This window comes from Dunckerocampus dactyliophorus, chromosome 17, assembly GCF_027744805.1.
Source record: "Dunckerocampus dactyliophorus isolate RoL2022-P2 chromosome 17, RoL_Ddac_1.1, whole genome shotgun sequence".
Taxonomy (NCBI): Eukaryota; Metazoa; Chordata; class Actinopteri; order Syngnathiformes; family Syngnathidae; genus Dunckerocampus; species Dunckerocampus dactyliophorus.
The window spans coordinates 14,883,437-14,900,714 of record NC_072835.1 but is presented as its reverse complement, the minus strand read 5'-3'; the positions used below and the strand labels follow the sequence as shown (position 1 = coordinate 14,900,714).

Sequence of the window (17,278 nt, the reverse complement as noted above, 5' to 3'; positions counted from 1 at the left end):
CCGTCTCCTCTTGGATAAAACACTGTTTTAAGTAATTGGATGTGAATGGCGAGGTGTCTTCAATGCCATTTAAATTTGGAACAACGTCTCCCCATTGGAGACCCCTCCATGCATTTCTACTTCGTTTCTGTTGCCTGTACCTCACCTTATGTAAACCACATAATTTTACCATATGAAATAAGTAGCAGATAAATGTACAGGATACCTGTCCAGGTGAGGCTGTCTGCATGTAAGAGATGCTCTTTGTCCCAAAGTCCATTGTACACAGCTGAGGAAACCCTGTGCGGCGAGCGGCCATCTTGGATAAGGCAGCTCCTACTTGAAGCCAGGATAACCCGTAAAAACCTCCTCCGAATAGCTCAACTCCAACGTCTTAAAGCTTCATTTCTGGTGAGCAAATGCGCTTTGTGGGGCTTTTTTTAGGGCTGCCGCATAAAAGCAGAGTCACTCTGAGAATCGTCGAAACGCTCGTACGGCAATGGCTGAGCTGGTTTGGCTACTTTATGTTGTCAAGAGTGGGCTAATTTGAATGCTAACTCGACGGGAAGCTAGTGTTATGTTCATGTCTTGTGCAAACACTCCAAACATTACGTATGAGCTATCGATCAAACTGGGTTTAATCTATGCGAATTTGTATTATTTTATAAGTATTATTTTAAGATGACATAATTATATGCGTTGACACTGTCAGAGTCTATAATCCAAGTCTGGCAAGCTAATGTTAGCCACGTAGCATGCTAAAGCTATGGTCAGTGTAAGGTGGTTTAATTAAGGGAGACTCTTTCTCTCGTCTAATTTTGACAAAACACACACAATTGACAAATGTGCTGTGATGGTTGTGTACCTTTTGTCATACTACTACCACTAATAATTATGACAATGATAACAACACCTGCTGTTGTCACAGCAACAATCATGCTAACGCCAACTTGCCTGTCAAGACTACTGTGCCTTCATTTTATGGCCCTTAATTACAGACGATTGTATATGCTTGGAATGATCTAAACGTCAACTCCGCTGTTTGCGGTTGTTAATTTTCAAGAGAAAGCGTAAGCCATGTAGCCTGATTGCCTAGCCAAACAACGTCAGGTGTCAAATGTAGCATTTGGGGAGGTGCGAGTTTAACAACTCTTCTTCTACACAGCAGATATTCAGTCATTGCCAGCTTGTTGACACCTAAATAGTGAATTTTGCCTCGATTCCAGCCATGTGGAATTGTGGAATTCTTGAGTCACATGATTTGAATAGTTCCCCCGAACAATGTGGAGGTTCAGGGTGTATGTGTGTCATGATTTCCTACAGCAGTGCATCCTCTTGCCCCAATAGGAAGTAGCTGCGCCGTTCTTTCTGGAGTACAACAAGAACTGCTGAGCCATGTCATTTTGTCACATGCATACAACCTGCCCTCTTAACCGACACCAGCGGCTTTTCTTATCGCTTCAGCAAGTGTAGGAAGGGTTTGAGGTTCACAAGTAATTTACATTGTATTTTCTGTCCAGTGGAAGTTACCTCCGATTAGCCAGAGCGGAGAGTACACACTCACACGGGCAGACTGATGACGCAAGGGTCATGTGACGGCAGGCAACCCAGGAAAAGAAAAAGGCAGCAAGCAAACGTTAAGCAGTCATTTGTAATAGTGTTGTTAAAGTCTTTTGTCAGTGGAAAAATGTATTGGCAGAGACTTGACACATTCATCTTACACAGTGGAACCGTTCCAAGACCATTTTTTCCCCATCTGAAACAATGGAAATAGAATGAATCTGTTACTGGGTCAAACTGTCGCCATCATAAAAGTGTAAAAAGAAGGTAATGTTGTATAATTAAATAACTACTCGCACGCTGATTACATGTGACAGGGGGGTAGCATTTTAAGGAAGTACAAAGAAAGCCTGCCTAAAGGCGCTGTTTAACATTCTTAACTGTCATTTTGTGTGTGAAGTGTAAAAAGACCTGTGCAGGAAAGATTGTAGTAAAGTCTCTTTACATTAGGACTGCTGTCTTGGAAACCAGCTGGGATAGTTTAGTTTAGCAGAGCCTGCTGATGCAGCTGTATGTGTGCGACACAGGCTCTACTAGTGTGTGATGTAAGCGAGCATTGGACTATGCCCAAAGACGTGCAGGTTTTCAGTGAAATAAGGCGAGATGAACGTTTTTTGTTGCTCCCAGCTTGTCTTAACCGTCAATACCCATTTTTAAAACACACAATATACTTCCGACCTTCAAAATAAGAGCGCCACATCCTGTCTAATTGTGCAGACAGAATAAGGGTGTCGTAAAAAAAACAAAAAAACGTACATTACTTTTGATACCGTATACTCGCATTATTATGCCATATATTATCATTACATTAATGAAAAAATGCTCTCTAAATAATAAATCCATCCACCCATCTTATACGGCTCATCCGAGATCAGGTCATGGGGGCAGCAGCCTAAACAGGGAGGCCCAGACTTCCCTCTCCCCGGCCACTTCGTCCAGCTCCTCCCGGTGGATCCCGAGGCGTTCCCAGGCCAGTTGGGAGACATAGTCTAGCCAACGCGTCCTGGATCTTCCCTGAGGCCTTCTGCTGGTCGGACTTGCCCTGAACACCTCCCCAGGGAGGCGTCCGGGAGGCATCCTGACCAGATGCCCAAGCCACTTCATCTGGCTCCTCAATGCGGAGGAGTAGCGGTTCTACTCCGAGTCTCTCCCGAATGACAGTGCTTCTCACCTTATCTCTAAGGGAGAACCCAGCCACCCTACGGAGAAAATAAATAACAATAATATTGTTTATCGGCAATAACTTGTAGGACAATTATTGTCCAGCAACGACTGTTATTGTGACAGGCATAGTTCCGGTTTTATGGTTATCATCACACGGTTTCCTTCAATTTGTGACCAATACCAACTGGTAAAAGAAAAAAAAAAAAAGTAAGACACAAGTGGAGTTTTAAACGCTCACAGACCAGAAGTCTCACGCGATTTGCTGCAGTTTGCAGTTTTTGTAAAGGTTTTTTTTTTTTTTTTTTTTTTTAGCTCTTGTTGCTGTGTAGTTATGATTGTGTTTTCATGCCAATACCACATTTCCTATGGTTATGTCAGCGCTCATCTGACCGCCGGCTTACTCAGCTGCACTGAGCACACGCACAAACACAATTTCATCTTCCAGGACCCACTGCGCCGCCGATTAGATAAACATAAGACATTGCGAAATTGTCACATATTGCATTTATCGTGCTGCTGAATGACTAAACACACCTTCCATGTTTTTTTTTTCTCCGTTTCAGAGCCACGATGGCCACCGCACCATACAACTATTCCTACATTTTTAAATACATCATTATTGGTAAGTGGGGACTACATTGTGCACTTGTGTCTGGTATAACCCGCTGGCTCTATATAGCACTCACTCCTTTACGTGATATTTGTATGACTCATTCAAGTGCCTCTAATATTCAAATCATGTTCCACTTTGCCTGACTTCTTAGCCAGAGGCCTTTTTAAGTACACAAATTGGTGCATTTGCTCACGCAGTCATACAGATATGCATAATATGTTACACTCACTCACAGATGTTAGTCCTCCATTGGCATCATCAAAAACAACTCAGAGCTAACTTCTCACATCATGCTACATCACGGTTTGAACATCGCACCCTCACCCTTGTTGGGTTTTTTCACAAATTAGTCATCATTGTTTTGTGGTTGAATATGGCACTTTATTAGTTTAAAAAATATGCATTTAAGCAACTTGAACCTATTCTTGGCCTAAATGAAGCATTTTCAAGCATAATCATGGCTTAATGAACTAAAATACAAATACAAGGTAGAAGAAGCATTCTAATTGTGAATGGAGTACTCTACATTGGCCACTAGATGTCAGTAATTGCTTGGTGAGACAGGCACTAGACATGATCACCAGAGCAGGCATTTGCAGGTTTAAATGATCTCACAACAGACACAATAATAACATAATAATCATAATAACATGGGCTACTGTTGGCGCCATTAACAATGACAAGCTAAAACTCAACTCTGAACCTCGGTCACTTCCTGTCCTCCACACATATGTCCACCCGCCACGAAGGTCCCGCTGGGAACACATTTACTGTGACACGCACAAGTAGGAGTTTTTGTGTCTTATTGGCTTATTTACTCTTATTTCCGTATGTCTACAATATTGGGTAATACAAGTGTAAAGCCATTTAAAGCTGCCATTACAATACATTGATGAGACAATAGCCACAGCAGGAAATATGCTGTCCAGAAAAAAAAAAAGGAACTGCTAAAGTGTGACTCCTGTTATCTTATTTATGTCTAATATGTCTTATTTTGCTGATTATATCTACTATATTGGGTAATACGAATGTAACGGTGTTTATGGCTGTTTCATGTCTAGAGGGCTGTAATGTTAAAAACCATGTTTAGAAGATTGTAAACAGGTTTTTTATGCCATAACTATGAAAATATTCCATTTATTAATATTGAATCCTGCTTTGCGTAAATTCACATATCGCAGTCGGGTCTGGAACCAATTGACTGCAATACTCGAGAGACGACAAACACTTATTGTGTTTGCCAGGTTTGGTGTTGCCTGTGTATACACTTAAATGAGAATCATCCCTTTTTCTGTCTCGCTCCACAGGGGACATGGGGGTAGGGAAGTCATGTTTGCTTCACCAGTTCACAGAAAAGAAATGTAAGTGCTTGCCCTGCTTCTGTCTCCTTTTTCATCCACGCACGGCAGCGGAAGTTGGGAGTGCGTGCTGCTGTGTGCAGCTATGAGACTCTTTTCTGTGTGTCAGCCGCCTCCATTCAAGCTGTGTTGTGCTCAATGGCGCTATTAAGACACCAGATGCTGCATCCGAGCGCAATCACATCCTCCTTTTGACAACAATACTTTGATTCAATGCACCTGCTGCAGGCTTACACGAGCACAACGCTAACTTCACCAATGTCTCGTCTTCTGCGCAGTCATGGCAGACTGCCCCCACACGATCGGCGTAGAGTTCGGCACAAGGATAATTGAGGTGAGCGGCCAGAAGATCAAGCTGCAGATCTGGGACACGGCCGGACAAGAACGCTTCCGGGCGGTGACCCGCTCCTACTACCGTGGCGCGGCGGGGGCACTGATGGTGTATGACATCACTAGGTGTGTATGAACAACCAAGTGCTTTTTATGCAAGAGGGAAATAGGAGAGGGAAACACTGATAGGGCCCGTAACAGATGTGTCATGGGGCTTTTTCTATCCAAACTGTGAGATGGTTATCAGCAGCCCGCTAAATAAACAAGAGTGTGAAGAATGTCTCAGCTCAGCCCACCACACCTGACTGCAGTAAATTTCCCGAAACACACTTAACTCAGACAAAACCAACACTTATTGTTTACATGACCCTTAAAAGTGGCTGCCCACAGCAGCTGGCTCTGCACCGGCTAATGGAACCACAAGGAAGAATGGTTGACTCATGCAAAGCCACGAGCACACAATCGCACATCATGGCAACGGAAGGTCGAGTAACCGCTTCTCACGTATCTGTTTTATCTCCTGTGGATAATACAGGTGCACCGACTCTAATGTGGCATAGAAATTTGATGGGGGCCAAATATACAACACACCTCTTCTCAAGGGACACGCCTATAGAAATTGTTTGCTTTAGAGCAGTCGGTGTCCAGCTTGTACAGCAGTGTAGATTTACTATCCACTGAAACCAACAGTATTGTCTAAACAGGTGAGTACACCCCACAGTGGACATGTCCAAATTGTGAGCAAATTATTAAAGCGCCATTGTTACTACCTCAATCCTCTTGGACATGAAATTCACCAGAGCTGCACAAGTTGTTAGTGGAATCAACGTCTCCATGATGACATCACTGGTGGAGCTGGTGTATTTTAGAGGCGCTCAATTGGGTACAGGTCTGGAGGAGACATACAGTACGTGGCCACTCATATCACCTACTGCACCCTCAGCAAGACACTCGTCATCTTAGAGGTGTGTTCGAGCTCCTTACGTTGGAAACCTGACCAGTTTCCCAAGGGAGGGAGTCATGCTCTGCTTCATGTTGGAATTCATGTTTCCTTCATTGAACCGCAGCACTCTTGCAGCCCCAGACCATGATGCTACTACCGCTGTGCTTGACTGTCGACACAATGATCTTGCTACTCTCGTTGCCAGACAATAATGGCTGCTTTGACTCATTTTCAGTGGCTAGTAAATCTATACTACTGTGCATACTCTATCCACGTTTCATTCCAGAGTATGATCCCTGGAGAAGGTAACACTCAGAAAAGTGCTGTAGTGTGAGGGGTGTACTGACTTTTGAGCGATAAATGTGTGTCTGCTGTCACACAGGAGAAGCACATACAACCACCTCAGTAGCTGGTTGACTGATGCCAGAAACCTCACCAATCCCAATACCGTAAGTCCAAACGCAATCCTCGGCACCTTTCAGACTCTTCGACCCCGACATGACTTCCTTCACTTCCCCCACCCCTCCACGTGTCATCCATCTTATTCTTCTCAAAGTTCATATTTTTGTGCTGCTTCATTTCCCGTTTCCCCGTCACTTTGCTGCTTTAACTGATGACGTGAAACATGACGTAGAAGCCAGTACTTTACCTCTTTGAATAGCTCATTCACATTCACATTTTCAGTATTGTCATCATCATAAGTTTCATATTAAGGAAGTTGGTAAAGATGCTGATGGATTGTTAGTCCTTGAAAAGAACATGAGTATCATCTGACATGAGAGCACGAATAGAAACATTGTAAAGAACTCCGACCCATCCCTCCTCTCATTCCATGTCTCCACTCATCCACAGGTGATCATTCTCATAGGAAACAAAGCCGACCTGGAGGCCCAACGAGACGTCACGTACGAGGAAGCAAAACAGTTTGCAGAGGAGAACGGTGAGTTTGAGCCAACCGAGCAAATTAACGTTTAGCGTGACTACAAGCATTCATTGCTGAATGTAAGAAGTAAGAAACGGGGGAGAAGGTATCGCTTACAGTGATGGTTGTCAAACTTCTCACACCAAGCACTACCATTTTTGCCACTTCTGCTTGCCGTTACGGTTTAGGTTCAGACACGTGGCTTGCACTCAAATGAAATTTGTGCCGTGTGAGGTGAGTTAGACATGAATAAAATTGGTTAATACATTTTTCATGTCTTCAATGGAAATTTATATATTTTTTTAATTCTGGTTTTCTTGCATACCACTAGATGGAGCTCACGTAATACCAATGGTACTTGTACCACAGTTGGAGTTAATAGCAATACAACCACATCCAAGACCACCTAGAATGGTGAAAAACTGCAAATGAACGCACTAAGCCCTAAAAATGCTTCTGTTTGACACTAAACCCTTTACTGTAATGCCACACACACTCATTTAATAAGTGAAGAAACATTTACAGGCATACAGTATACATTGTTGTTCTTACAAAACATGTAGTTACACGTTGCATATTGTTAAAGCTTCTTCCTGCTGAATATACTGGATGAAAATAAATTCCCTAGCAGATAGTGCTAGTGCTATTTGAGTTGCCATAAGGGGAAAGAAAGAAATTGCAACTAGGCGAGGTATCTACAGTATGTCTACAACAGCATAATGATGCACCAAACAGATGAAATTGGGTACTTACTGAACACATCTTCTGGTCTGGTCAGTGCGCCCATGCGGCAAAACTTCCTGTTTATATAATTGCAACCAATAAGAGGAGAGCAATGTCATATGGGTTGTTACTGTGTGAACATAAAACCAACCAGGGTGGAAATACTCACGTTTATAAACATACTGATTGATTTTTGGACCAGAAAAATCAAACTGGGGACTGGAAAGAGTTGAAAGTCTACCAAGTGTTTGTGTTTCATGTGCTAAGTATGTCGAATGTTCCTCAGGTCTGCTTTTCCTGGAGGCCAGTGCAAAAACGTAAGCGTGCACCACCTCAACATTCCAAATATCTCGCTTAGTTTTACTCACACAATTTGTCAATGTTCAGAGGTGAAAATGTGGAGGACGCCTTCCTGGAGGCGGCCAAAAAGATTTACCAGAACATCCAGGACGGCAGCCTGGACCTGAATGCCGCCGAGTCGGGCGTCCAGCACAAGCCGTCGGCCCCACAAGGTGGCCGATTAACCAGCGAACCACAGCCTCAGAGGGAAGGCTGCGGCTGCTAATGACCAAGCAAGGACATCCCCTTCTTGTCCCTTTTTGTCTGACCTCCCTCATCTGCATCGGAGGAGGGCTGGATGACATCTGTCCCTCCTTAAAACCCCCCCTCAGTGTTTTGTTTGCTCCTCTTGCACCAATCAGCTCCCCTTCGTCCATTAGACGGCACATTAATTAATTACATGGTTACTGTCACTGCGATACTGTTTTTTTTTTTTTTTAAGTGTGCTTTTATAGCTCTAAAAAGACAACTTCTGTATGAATTAGACCTACTTCTTACATTCCTGTAAGAAGGTGGCTTTTAATTAAATGTCACCAAGATGTGAGCAGAAGCAGGATTTGTCTCTAGTGGAAGGAATACTGTGTGCGTGTGGAAAGACTTAAATTAAAATGACATCTTTATATTTTTGTTTTTAAAAATGCTTCATAGTCATATCACAAGCACCATTGTTTGTTGCCTTATTTTTATTATAATAAATCCTCATTGTTGGGCTGCTCCTAACACCCAATTTAGACTTTGAACTGAATCTAAGACGGGTCGTCTTATATGCGGGGCAGTCACATTTAAAAGCAGCATGGCCTTGACTTCACACGTCAAACCTTTAATGTGAAATGGCCACCTTGTATTATAAGAATAAAGTGCACCAAGCAGCATGCCCTGCTTCCTTTTAAACAGAACATCAAATCCCAATTACTTCTTCCTAGTTTGGACAGCTGTAAATATAAATATTGCTAATTATTTGCTGGCCGTGTACAGTTGATGTGCTAGTAGTGGGTTGCCTGTAATTCACTGCATTCTGGGGACATTCTGTAACATAGTTTCTATTATTAATAATAAATGTATGTAGACACACACAAACACACCCTCACTAAGACCACCATCCATCCGCACACTACTGAACTTGCCGGATTCTGTATTACAAAACTTGTATTTATGTCTAACATTTAACTCTCTGCTTTGTACAGAGTCGACACTTTTTGTTTATATATTATATTTTCCCCCACCTGATACGTGGGGAGGAGTCCTGCATCGCTGTCTTAACTCTTTGCTAGTGGGTAAGTCGATGGGGTCGTCCTTTTCCCTTTTGCTGTCTTGAGTGACCACTTCCTGCTTTTGTCTGTCCAGAAGAAAGAAAAACCAACGTACATATGTATAAACTTTTGAAAGAAACAGGAGCCGTGCTAACATTTAAATGCATTCTTTTTGCGTGTATGATTTTAAAATGTTGACATTTTGATTTAATGACAAAAAAAATTAGACGGAAAAGAAAAAATAAATTATACATAACCTGTTGTTGTCCAGTCTGTGTCTGGTGTTTTGAGTGACACATAAGCATTGACATTGATTTGTAATTTTATTGCAACAACAATTGCACGGAGCTAAAGAATAAGAAAACATATTTACAAAGAGGAGTAGTGGTATGGGGGTTAAAAAGTGACACTACCACATCCAAATTGTGGTTTTGAGTCCTCGGGCATCACAATCACACACATGAACATTTGTAGAATTTAAGACAGCACGTGACAGATCCATTCAACATTCAGTCCAGTGTTTCCCCAAGGAGACATTTGCTTGAAACACTTTGTCTGTCATCTCTTCAAGCTGCTACTGATGGCTTTTAATAAACTGGCATGTATTTAAAAAAAAAAAAAATCTGTCAAAAAAGTTGCATCTTCTGCATCTCTGTGGTCCCTCCCCAGTACACACTGGGGACTTTTTTTTTTTTTTTTGGTATGGCGAAAAAATGTTTTTAAGGCACACAAAACTTACCTACTCCCATTGTTGTATAGCATGTGGTTGCAAATACTGCAGAATTTTTTTAGAAAACACATTCACACAGTACATAGGAAACACTTAATGGACTTACCGGTGAAATGGTGGACAAATCAATAGGACATGTTGGGACTAAGAATTTAAAGGCATGCTGTTTTGATTGAAAATGTAACTAAGGGTGCGTTCACACTTGTCACACATGGTTCAGTTAAAAGGAACTCTGGTGCATTTTCTCTGCTAATGCGCTTCATTTGGTCAACTCTCGTGTGCACCAAGCAAGCGGATACAGACGTTGCTTCACACTCTGGTGCGGTTCGGTTCACTTGAGCTCAAATGTGAGCGCTACACGGACCAAAGACACGGGCCAGTGTAAAATGACAACAAAAAGCATGCACAAATGTCAAAAGGAAAATGCGTTGGAAGTTCTCTCTCTCTCCATATGTGTGTGTGACAATGGAGCTCTTTCAAAGTATATTTTAAAAGCTTTTGGTGAAATCCAAACTGGTAAAAATAGCCAAGGTATCCAACCCGGCTGTATTTTGGCTTGGAACATTCGAGTTGCGTAACTTACTATACCACAAAAGCAGTCCAATTAAATCCCTACTTTATGCATAGAGTATGTTCTTTACTGCACAGTCTTTGGTCCCATGACAAAATACCAGTGTGAAAGTCAAGCGATCGGCACCAAAGTGCACACCAACAAAGCCACAAGTGTGAACGCAGCCTAAACAATGGAAATATTAGGCACCTTTTTTCAAGCGTGATGTTGAGCACATTGCTCATTCATAGTTAAGGCTAACTCCTGCACGTTCCTTGGCTTCCATTCACAAAAAGCCCAGATGGGATGAGAAGTATCAACTGGGACACTCAGCTCTCAAACATGAGCCTTACATGGAGCACAGTTCATGTGCACGCCCGCACCCCCAAAAAAGTTTCAGTTCAGCTGTGAGGATTTAACGACGCTACCTCTGAACGATGTCGCTGATCTCTTTGACAGAGGACAGCAGCTTACTAAAGTCCTGCTGAGCGTTGGCCCCCCCAGAGGCGGTGGGGCAGATCTGCAGCTCGCGCAGGCTGCTCTCCAGCTTGTTGATGGCCTCACGGAAGGCGAATTTGTTCCTCATCTGCTGGATGGAGTCCACGTAGCTCACACAGTACTTGGACAGGTTCTTGCCCGCCTCCAGCACGGCGCCGTGGCTGCCCGTCTGCTCCGAGTTGCGGCAGATGGCGGTGCGGAGCTGCTCGGCGCCCTCCAGCACCATCTCGCGCGTCACCGCCGAGTTAGGCGTGCGCTCCGAGGCTTGCCGGGGTGCTGTCTTGCGGAGGGAGCGACGGGTGTTCACCAGGGGGATGAAGGCAGTGGGCATCACCGTGTCACCCCCAAGGGAGCTGCTCAGCGAGGTGGAGGTCTTGAGCGGTTGAGGTTTGGAGTTGCAGCCCAGGGGTAGTTTCTTGGGAGCCTCACTGAGGGGGGAGCGGCCATGCTCACTGGCAGTGGTTGTGTGTTGGGGGTCGGAAGCAGAGGGGAGGCCCTTAACTTTGCCTTCTGTCGAGGGGGAGGGGAGATCCTGGGTGGGGCTGCGGGAGGTCCTGCCTGTTTTGGCATTGGCGGGTGGCGGAGGGGGAGCCGGTTTGGGTTTCTGGAACTTTCCCCTCTCTCGAACAGAGTCCACAGTGTGTTTGTTTCGGCGAGCTCTGCATTCCTCTCCGGCGGCCCCCAAGGCTGGGAAGACACTGGGCTTGAGGAGCTCAGCATGCAGAGCACTGGTCTTGGAGTTCTCCAGTCCTGGCATCCCTGGCCTCTTGACCACCTTGGGGGTCAGCGCCTGGGGACTGGATCCAGGACTTGGCTCAGCGTCTTTGGACACATCTGCCGCCTCCTCGGTCTTCTTCGGCAAACGTGGTGGAGGGGTCAGCGTTCCCATTCGAGGGGCGGTGTCCCCTTTCTGCTCGTTGGTTCTCTTGCGAGGGAGAGCAGGTTTTCCACCAAAGGTTCCAGAGTCAAAGTGGCGCTGGCCCAAGTCCCGAGGCAGCGTGATCGATCTCCATTCGGTGCCATCTGAGCCGGTAGGGAGACTAGATGACCAAAAAAAGCGTTTAGAGTTCGTCATGACTTCCTCTTCACCGGGTGGGGTGATGGCGGCCTTGCCCAGTGGTCCGGGCACAGCAGGCGCCCCCTTCTTCCTGGGAAACAACGGTCCAGGGTAGGAGGGAGCACCATTAGTGATACCCCCTGCCCCATTGTTGTTGGTACCCAGAAACCTTGAGGAGTCTAGAACATGGGTGGCGTCATTAACAGCCAAAGATCCGCCGTTATTAAGGCAGTCGCCATCGCGGGGATCTGGACACCCGCCCCTCCGATCGGCATGGACATCCATCTCTCTGAAAGACGAGCTGCGTTTGGGAGGAGCCGGCGCGTTCTTCTTCTTCTTTTTGATGAGGCTCAGAAAGCCGCTGCCACGTGTCTTGTCCTTGTCTTTGGGCAGCAGGCGGTCGTCCTCGTTTAGATTGCCATCCAGAAGGGGGCGCTCCTTCCTGGGCAGCATAGGGGAGGACACAGCGGCCTCGGGCTCCAGGGGGTCTGAGGAAGAGGGGCACAGGATCCATGTGACAAAAGCTACACCACATCCTGTTAAACCGTGATTAAGGTGGAAGGAGGTTTCACCTGGACTATCTCCATCCCGGTTGTCTGTGTTTTTGCATCGGAGACGGAGGGACTTGGTGGTTCTGGTCTTGGTGGGAAGCTCTGGAGCCTGTTGAATGGAGCCCAACGTCACCTTCTTGCCTTTCTTCCCCAACTCCTTTTCCACCTCTAGTAACAAACAGGAAGTGAAGATGTAACACCAACATAAGATCAGACTAAGTTGCATTGACAGTTACACCGACCATCAGAGATGCTGGACTCCTGAAACATGGTCTCAAAGGCTTGGTGGGTTTCAGCAAAAGACGGACGCTCTAGAGGGTTCCACCGCCAACCTGATGCAAGAACAACTCTTTAGGAACAAGAAGCTTGCTGCTTGTTGTCACGCGCCGTCTGGCTCCTACTCACAAGCCCTCATGAGCTCGTAGACCTTCTCGGGGCATCCCTCGGGTCGGTCCATGCGGTAGTCCTTCTCCAACAGTTCGTACACTTGGGACAGGTCGATGCCGGGGTACGGCGACATCCCATAGGTGGCGATCTCCCATAGCAACACGCCGAATGCTGAGGGTGTACATTGGTTGAGAAGTTTGTCCAGCCTGATTGCTACTGTGATCACAGCGGGATCGTCCTTACCCCAGACGTCAGACTTGATGGAGAACTTGTTGTAGGCCAGACTCTCTGGCGCTGTCCACTTGATGGGGAACTTGGCCCCAGCGTGGGCCGTGTAGGTGTCCCCCGTCATCAGCCTGCTCAGGCCAAAGTCGGCTACCTTCACCAGGTGGTTCTCCCCGACCAGGCAGTTGCGGGCGGCTAGGTCCCTGCAGGTGCACACAGGAAGGTAAAATGATGAAGAGGCTGGGAAAGCATACAATGGAGGAAAGAAGTGATGGACGGGCTAGGTCCCCACAGGAGAGCATACAGAAAGCATGCTCACCTGTATTAAGATTTTGATGATTACCTGTGTATAAAATTTTTTTTCTCCAGGTACTCCATGGCGGAGGAGATCTGCGTGGCCATGTAGAGGAGCACCACGGCATTGACCTCCTCTCTGTTGCACTCCCTCAGGTAATCCAGCAGGTTGCCGTGCGTCATGAACTCTGTGATGATGTAGAATGGAGGCTCTCGCGTGCACACGCCCAAGAGTTGGACCAGGTTGGGATGTTTGATCTCTTTCATAACAGCAGCCTCCTTAAGGAACTCCTCCACCTCCATTGTGTCCTCCTGCATTGATGGAGTGTGTGAAGTGACATGAAGTGACCTGTAGTTCCAACCTTCAACCACCTGATGGCAGCATAGAGTCTATTACACACACCTTCAGTGTCTTGACAGCCACCGTGAGGTTGTACTTCTTCCACACGCCCTCGTACACCTCGCCGTACTGGCCACCGCCTAGCTTGTGCTTCATGGTGATGTCGGTGCGCTCCATCTCCCATTTGTCGTAGTTGGGCGACACGCCGTAGATGGTGGGCTTGTTGCGCTTTGGCGCCGGGTAGTGCAGCGTGGTGATGAGGCCGTCGGCCACAGTGGAGTGGTGGTGCACCAGCTCGGCCAGCGTGTTGAAGCGGCTCTCAGAGGAGACGTACAGCTGGGAGAGGAAGAAGCTGATGTTTAACTACACATACAGTCATGGAAAAAATGATTAGACCACCGTTGTTTCTTCAGTTTATTGATCGATTTCAATGCCTGGTGCAACTAAAGGTACATTTGTTTGGACAAATATGATGATGATAACAAATATAGCTCATAAGAGTTACATTTAAGAGCTGATATCAAGCAACTTCCATGCTTTTCTTGATAACCAAAATCACTTCTTCAAGTTCTTATTCTCTAAGGAGAACACTGTCGCTATCGACCTGTTTGGCACATTTTTGTGAGTGATAAAAAACAGTTTCACAATTACTTACTGCATGATAAACACACCACAAACAGCAGCTTCAGTATCAAACGTTTTCACAGCCATCACTGTATGTTTTTGAAAAAGTACTGCAAAAACACCAATCAAAGATCCTCTGAATGACAGGAGCATCTCTCTCTCTCTCTCTCTCCATTTGAATAAAATAGATTTCAGAAGTTTTATGAAAAAAAAAATTACGCGACTTGGGTCGCCGCCTGTCCTAACCCGCCTAACCCGCCTAACCCTAACCCGCCTAACCCTAACCCTAACCCTAACCCTAACCCTAACCCTCCCTAACCCTAACCCTAACCCGCCTGGTGATGGTGGGTCCCGCAGCCAAACCAGTTGAGAACGACTACTCTAAATGACAGGAACCCTCCGCATTTTTTTAAGGAATCTACTGCAAAAATGTGACTCAAAGATTATATAACAGGAGTGTTCAGCTGTTTTTATGCAACTGCTGCAAAATGACTACTCAAGATCCTTTGTACGACAGAAATACGAGTCAAAGATCCTCAACATCAGAGAAACACAGCTGTTTTTAAAGAAGTTTGCTGAAAAAAACTCTAGTTCAAAGATCCTATATACATACAGTACATACCGTATAGCCCCTCCCACGGTTGCCAGCCCTCGCCAGCATCAATCAGGCTGCTTCAGGGCATCTTTTGCTTTTTCTTTGTTTTGTTTTTTTAAAGACCCTTTTTCCAAAGGAATGAGAGGTTCTTACAATGTTCCTTAAAATTGCCTGTACAGTAAAAAAAAACCTTTCATGATGGCAAGAGTTTGACCCTAGAATGGATGATTTTTTTTTTATTAACACAATTTCCTATGAGAATAGTGGTTGTGAAATCATCAAAAATATGTTGTTGATGGGTTGTGTTGCAGCTCGGAGGTTCCAGTGTATTCACAAGACATGTCAGGATGCTGGTGGACAGGAGTGTATTGGTCAGGGCTCAGTGGACACACTCTTTCCCATTGTCCAAGTCTTACATAAGCCTGAAAATGATTTGCTGTCAAATCTGCTCATTGCATTGCTTCATGGCCTAGGCAAAAAAAAAAAAAAGAAAAAAAAAGAAAAAAAAACGGCAACCTTGAATGTCTTTGGAGGATTTAATGGTCATTTGGCTTTTAGAGCATAACCATTTTCCAAATGCAGAAAATGAGAGAAGTCGAGCAGCTATTTAGACCAATGTTGTTCCGAGAGTTACCAAGAAACAAAAATGGCAGCCCCCTGAGGGGAGAGTGTTGAGGTAATGTCAAATTATTAGCAAAAGTCCATCATATTACACCCTTGAATGTGAAGCTCTCTGCGGGAACACAATACAAAGCTTGTGTGTATGCGCGCATACTTGGCTGCATGTGTGCATGTGTGTGTGCGTGTGTGCGCGCGCGCTAGTGTATGTCTTAACATGGGCGTCAGTATCTGCTGGTCATTGTGTGCAGCACAGTGGTGCTGAGGAGGCATTCTTGTCATTACTTGGGCACTTCCTCAAGCTAGTGCTGCAACACAGGCAGCCAAAAGGGTGACGCAGCTGCTTTTTCGTATGGATCGTTATGCCATATACATTAATCCCTCATTTATCGTGGTTCATTGGTTCAAGACTCGACCATGATAAGTGAATTTCCGCTAAGTACTGTACGTTTACTTCTTTATAAAAGGAATATTTTCATAGTTCGAGCACAGAAAACCACTTCACGACCTTCTACATACGGTTTTTGACATTACATTAAATAACACCCCGATAGTGACCTTTACACTCATATTACCCAATGTTTGGACATAATAATAAGCAATTTAAGACATACCGCAAATAAGACTCGTGCTTGTGTGTGTTGTAATAAATGTGTTCAGGATGTACAGTATGGAGGACAGGAAGTGACATCAAGCTTCAGAGTTGGGTTTTAGCTTGTAGTGGATTACGGCCGCAACAGTAGCCCATGTTACTATGATTATGTTACTAGAATTATTATGTTGCTGTTCCAGCAATCAGGTCTGATGCTTGTGTGCCTCACCGAACATTACACTAATATCACAGATATCGAATGACCAGTGTAGAATACTACATCGCATCGTGACCATTGAATGAATCTTCTGAATATCTTATATTTGTATTTTAGAGCATTTAGCCATTTTTATGCTTGAAAATGCTTAATTGAGCCAAAAAATGTCAAATTAGCTTGAATATGTATATGTTTTAACCCATAATAGGCCGTATTCAACCACAAAACAGCATAATTTATTCAGTAAAATATTTTAGAAAAAACGTGAACGCAAAATTCACACCACAATGTGATGAGGGACTACTGTATATACGAGGGGAGGATTCGACAACACATTCAGTCATTATAAAAGTAGATTATGGGTCTTTTACGCAAAGTACCACCTAAAAAACTAGTTTTGCTTTGCAAGTGCGACCATTTTTTTGCCACCTCCGCTTAGCATCGTGGTTTATTTTGAATTTATGGCTTGTACTCGCAGGTAAATGGCTTGTGGCGAGTTGAACAAGGACAGTTTTAATTTAGTTTCAGGTCAATAAATGTGTACTTGTACAATTATTTCATGTGTCGCTGATATAATTTGAACTCTGGTGATCCAGAGTAGCAGAGTTTGAGAATCCATTGCCTTAAAGGTACGCTCAAATGCTTTGTAAAAAGGCAACAAGGACTCCTGACAAGTGAAACGTTTCAGCACTTCAGGTCTTTGGTTCCAAAACACGTATTTAGTTGATGAAAATAAATGGCAACATTACCGTGTGCAGCACAGACTGATGTTGTGTTGTGTTGTGTTGTGTTGTGTTGTGTTGTGTCAACCAGTGGTTC

The 17,278-nt window shown here is 44.7% G+C and overlaps 2 protein-coding genes across 4 annotated transcripts in view; one reads left to right on the top strand and one right to left on the bottom strand.

The window, feature by feature from the left end:
* The first annotated feature begins 280 nt into the window (after positions 1-280).
* Positions 281-9,439, top strand: rab14l (RAB14, member RAS oncogene family, like). The gene is made up of 8 exons (XM_054756822.1): positions 281-390; positions 3,267-3,325; positions 4,624-4,677; positions 4,953-5,130; positions 6,330-6,396; positions 6,800-6,887; positions 7,879-7,909; positions 7,980-9,439. Exons 2-8 carry the CDS (start codon positions 3,274-3,276, stop codon positions 8,155-8,157), a joined length of 648 nt encoding a protein of 215 aa, XP_054612797.1. The 5' UTR covers positions 281-390; positions 3,267-3,273; the 3' UTR covers positions 8,158-9,439.
* Positions 8,764-17,278, bottom strand: part of abl1 (c-abl oncogene 1, non-receptor tyrosine kinase) — a 36,735-nt gene continuing 28,220 nt past the window's right edge. For 2 of the 3 annotated variants that reach the window (XM_054756818.1, XM_054756820.1), the window contains exons 5-11: positions 13,877-14,149; positions 13,523-13,785; positions 13,198-13,382; positions 12,973-13,125; positions 12,810-12,899; positions 12,589-12,735; positions 8,767-12,504 (exon numbers count right to left, since the gene is read on the bottom strand). In XM_054756818.1, the coding sequence (XP_054612793.1) occupies positions 10,886-12,504; positions 12,589-12,735; positions 12,810-12,899; positions 12,973-13,125; positions 13,198-13,382; positions 13,523-13,785; positions 13,877-14,149 (2,730 nt within the window). In that variant the 3' untranslated portion in view covers positions 8,767-10,885. Of the gene's footprint in view, positions 12,505-12,588; positions 12,736-12,809; positions 12,900-12,972; positions 13,126-13,197; positions 13,383-13,522; positions 13,786-13,876; positions 14,150-17,278 lie in introns of all 3 variants that reach the window. The other variant, XM_054756821.1, reaches the window with a different exon arrangement.

Bases quoted from the DNA above. Each gene is read 5' to 3' on its own strand.
- rab14l (XM_054756822.1), top strand. From the start codon at position 3,274: ATGGCCACCGCACCATACAACTATTCCTACATTTTTAAATACATCATT. The intron at 3,326-4,623 runs GTAAGTGGGGAC...CTCGCTCCACAG, and splicing joins TTTTAAATACATCATTATTG to GGGACATGGGGGTAGGGAAG. The intron at 4,678-4,952 runs GTAAGTGCTTGC...TCTTCTGCGCAG, and splicing joins CCAGTTCACAGAAAAGAAAT to TCATGGCAGACTGCCCCCAC.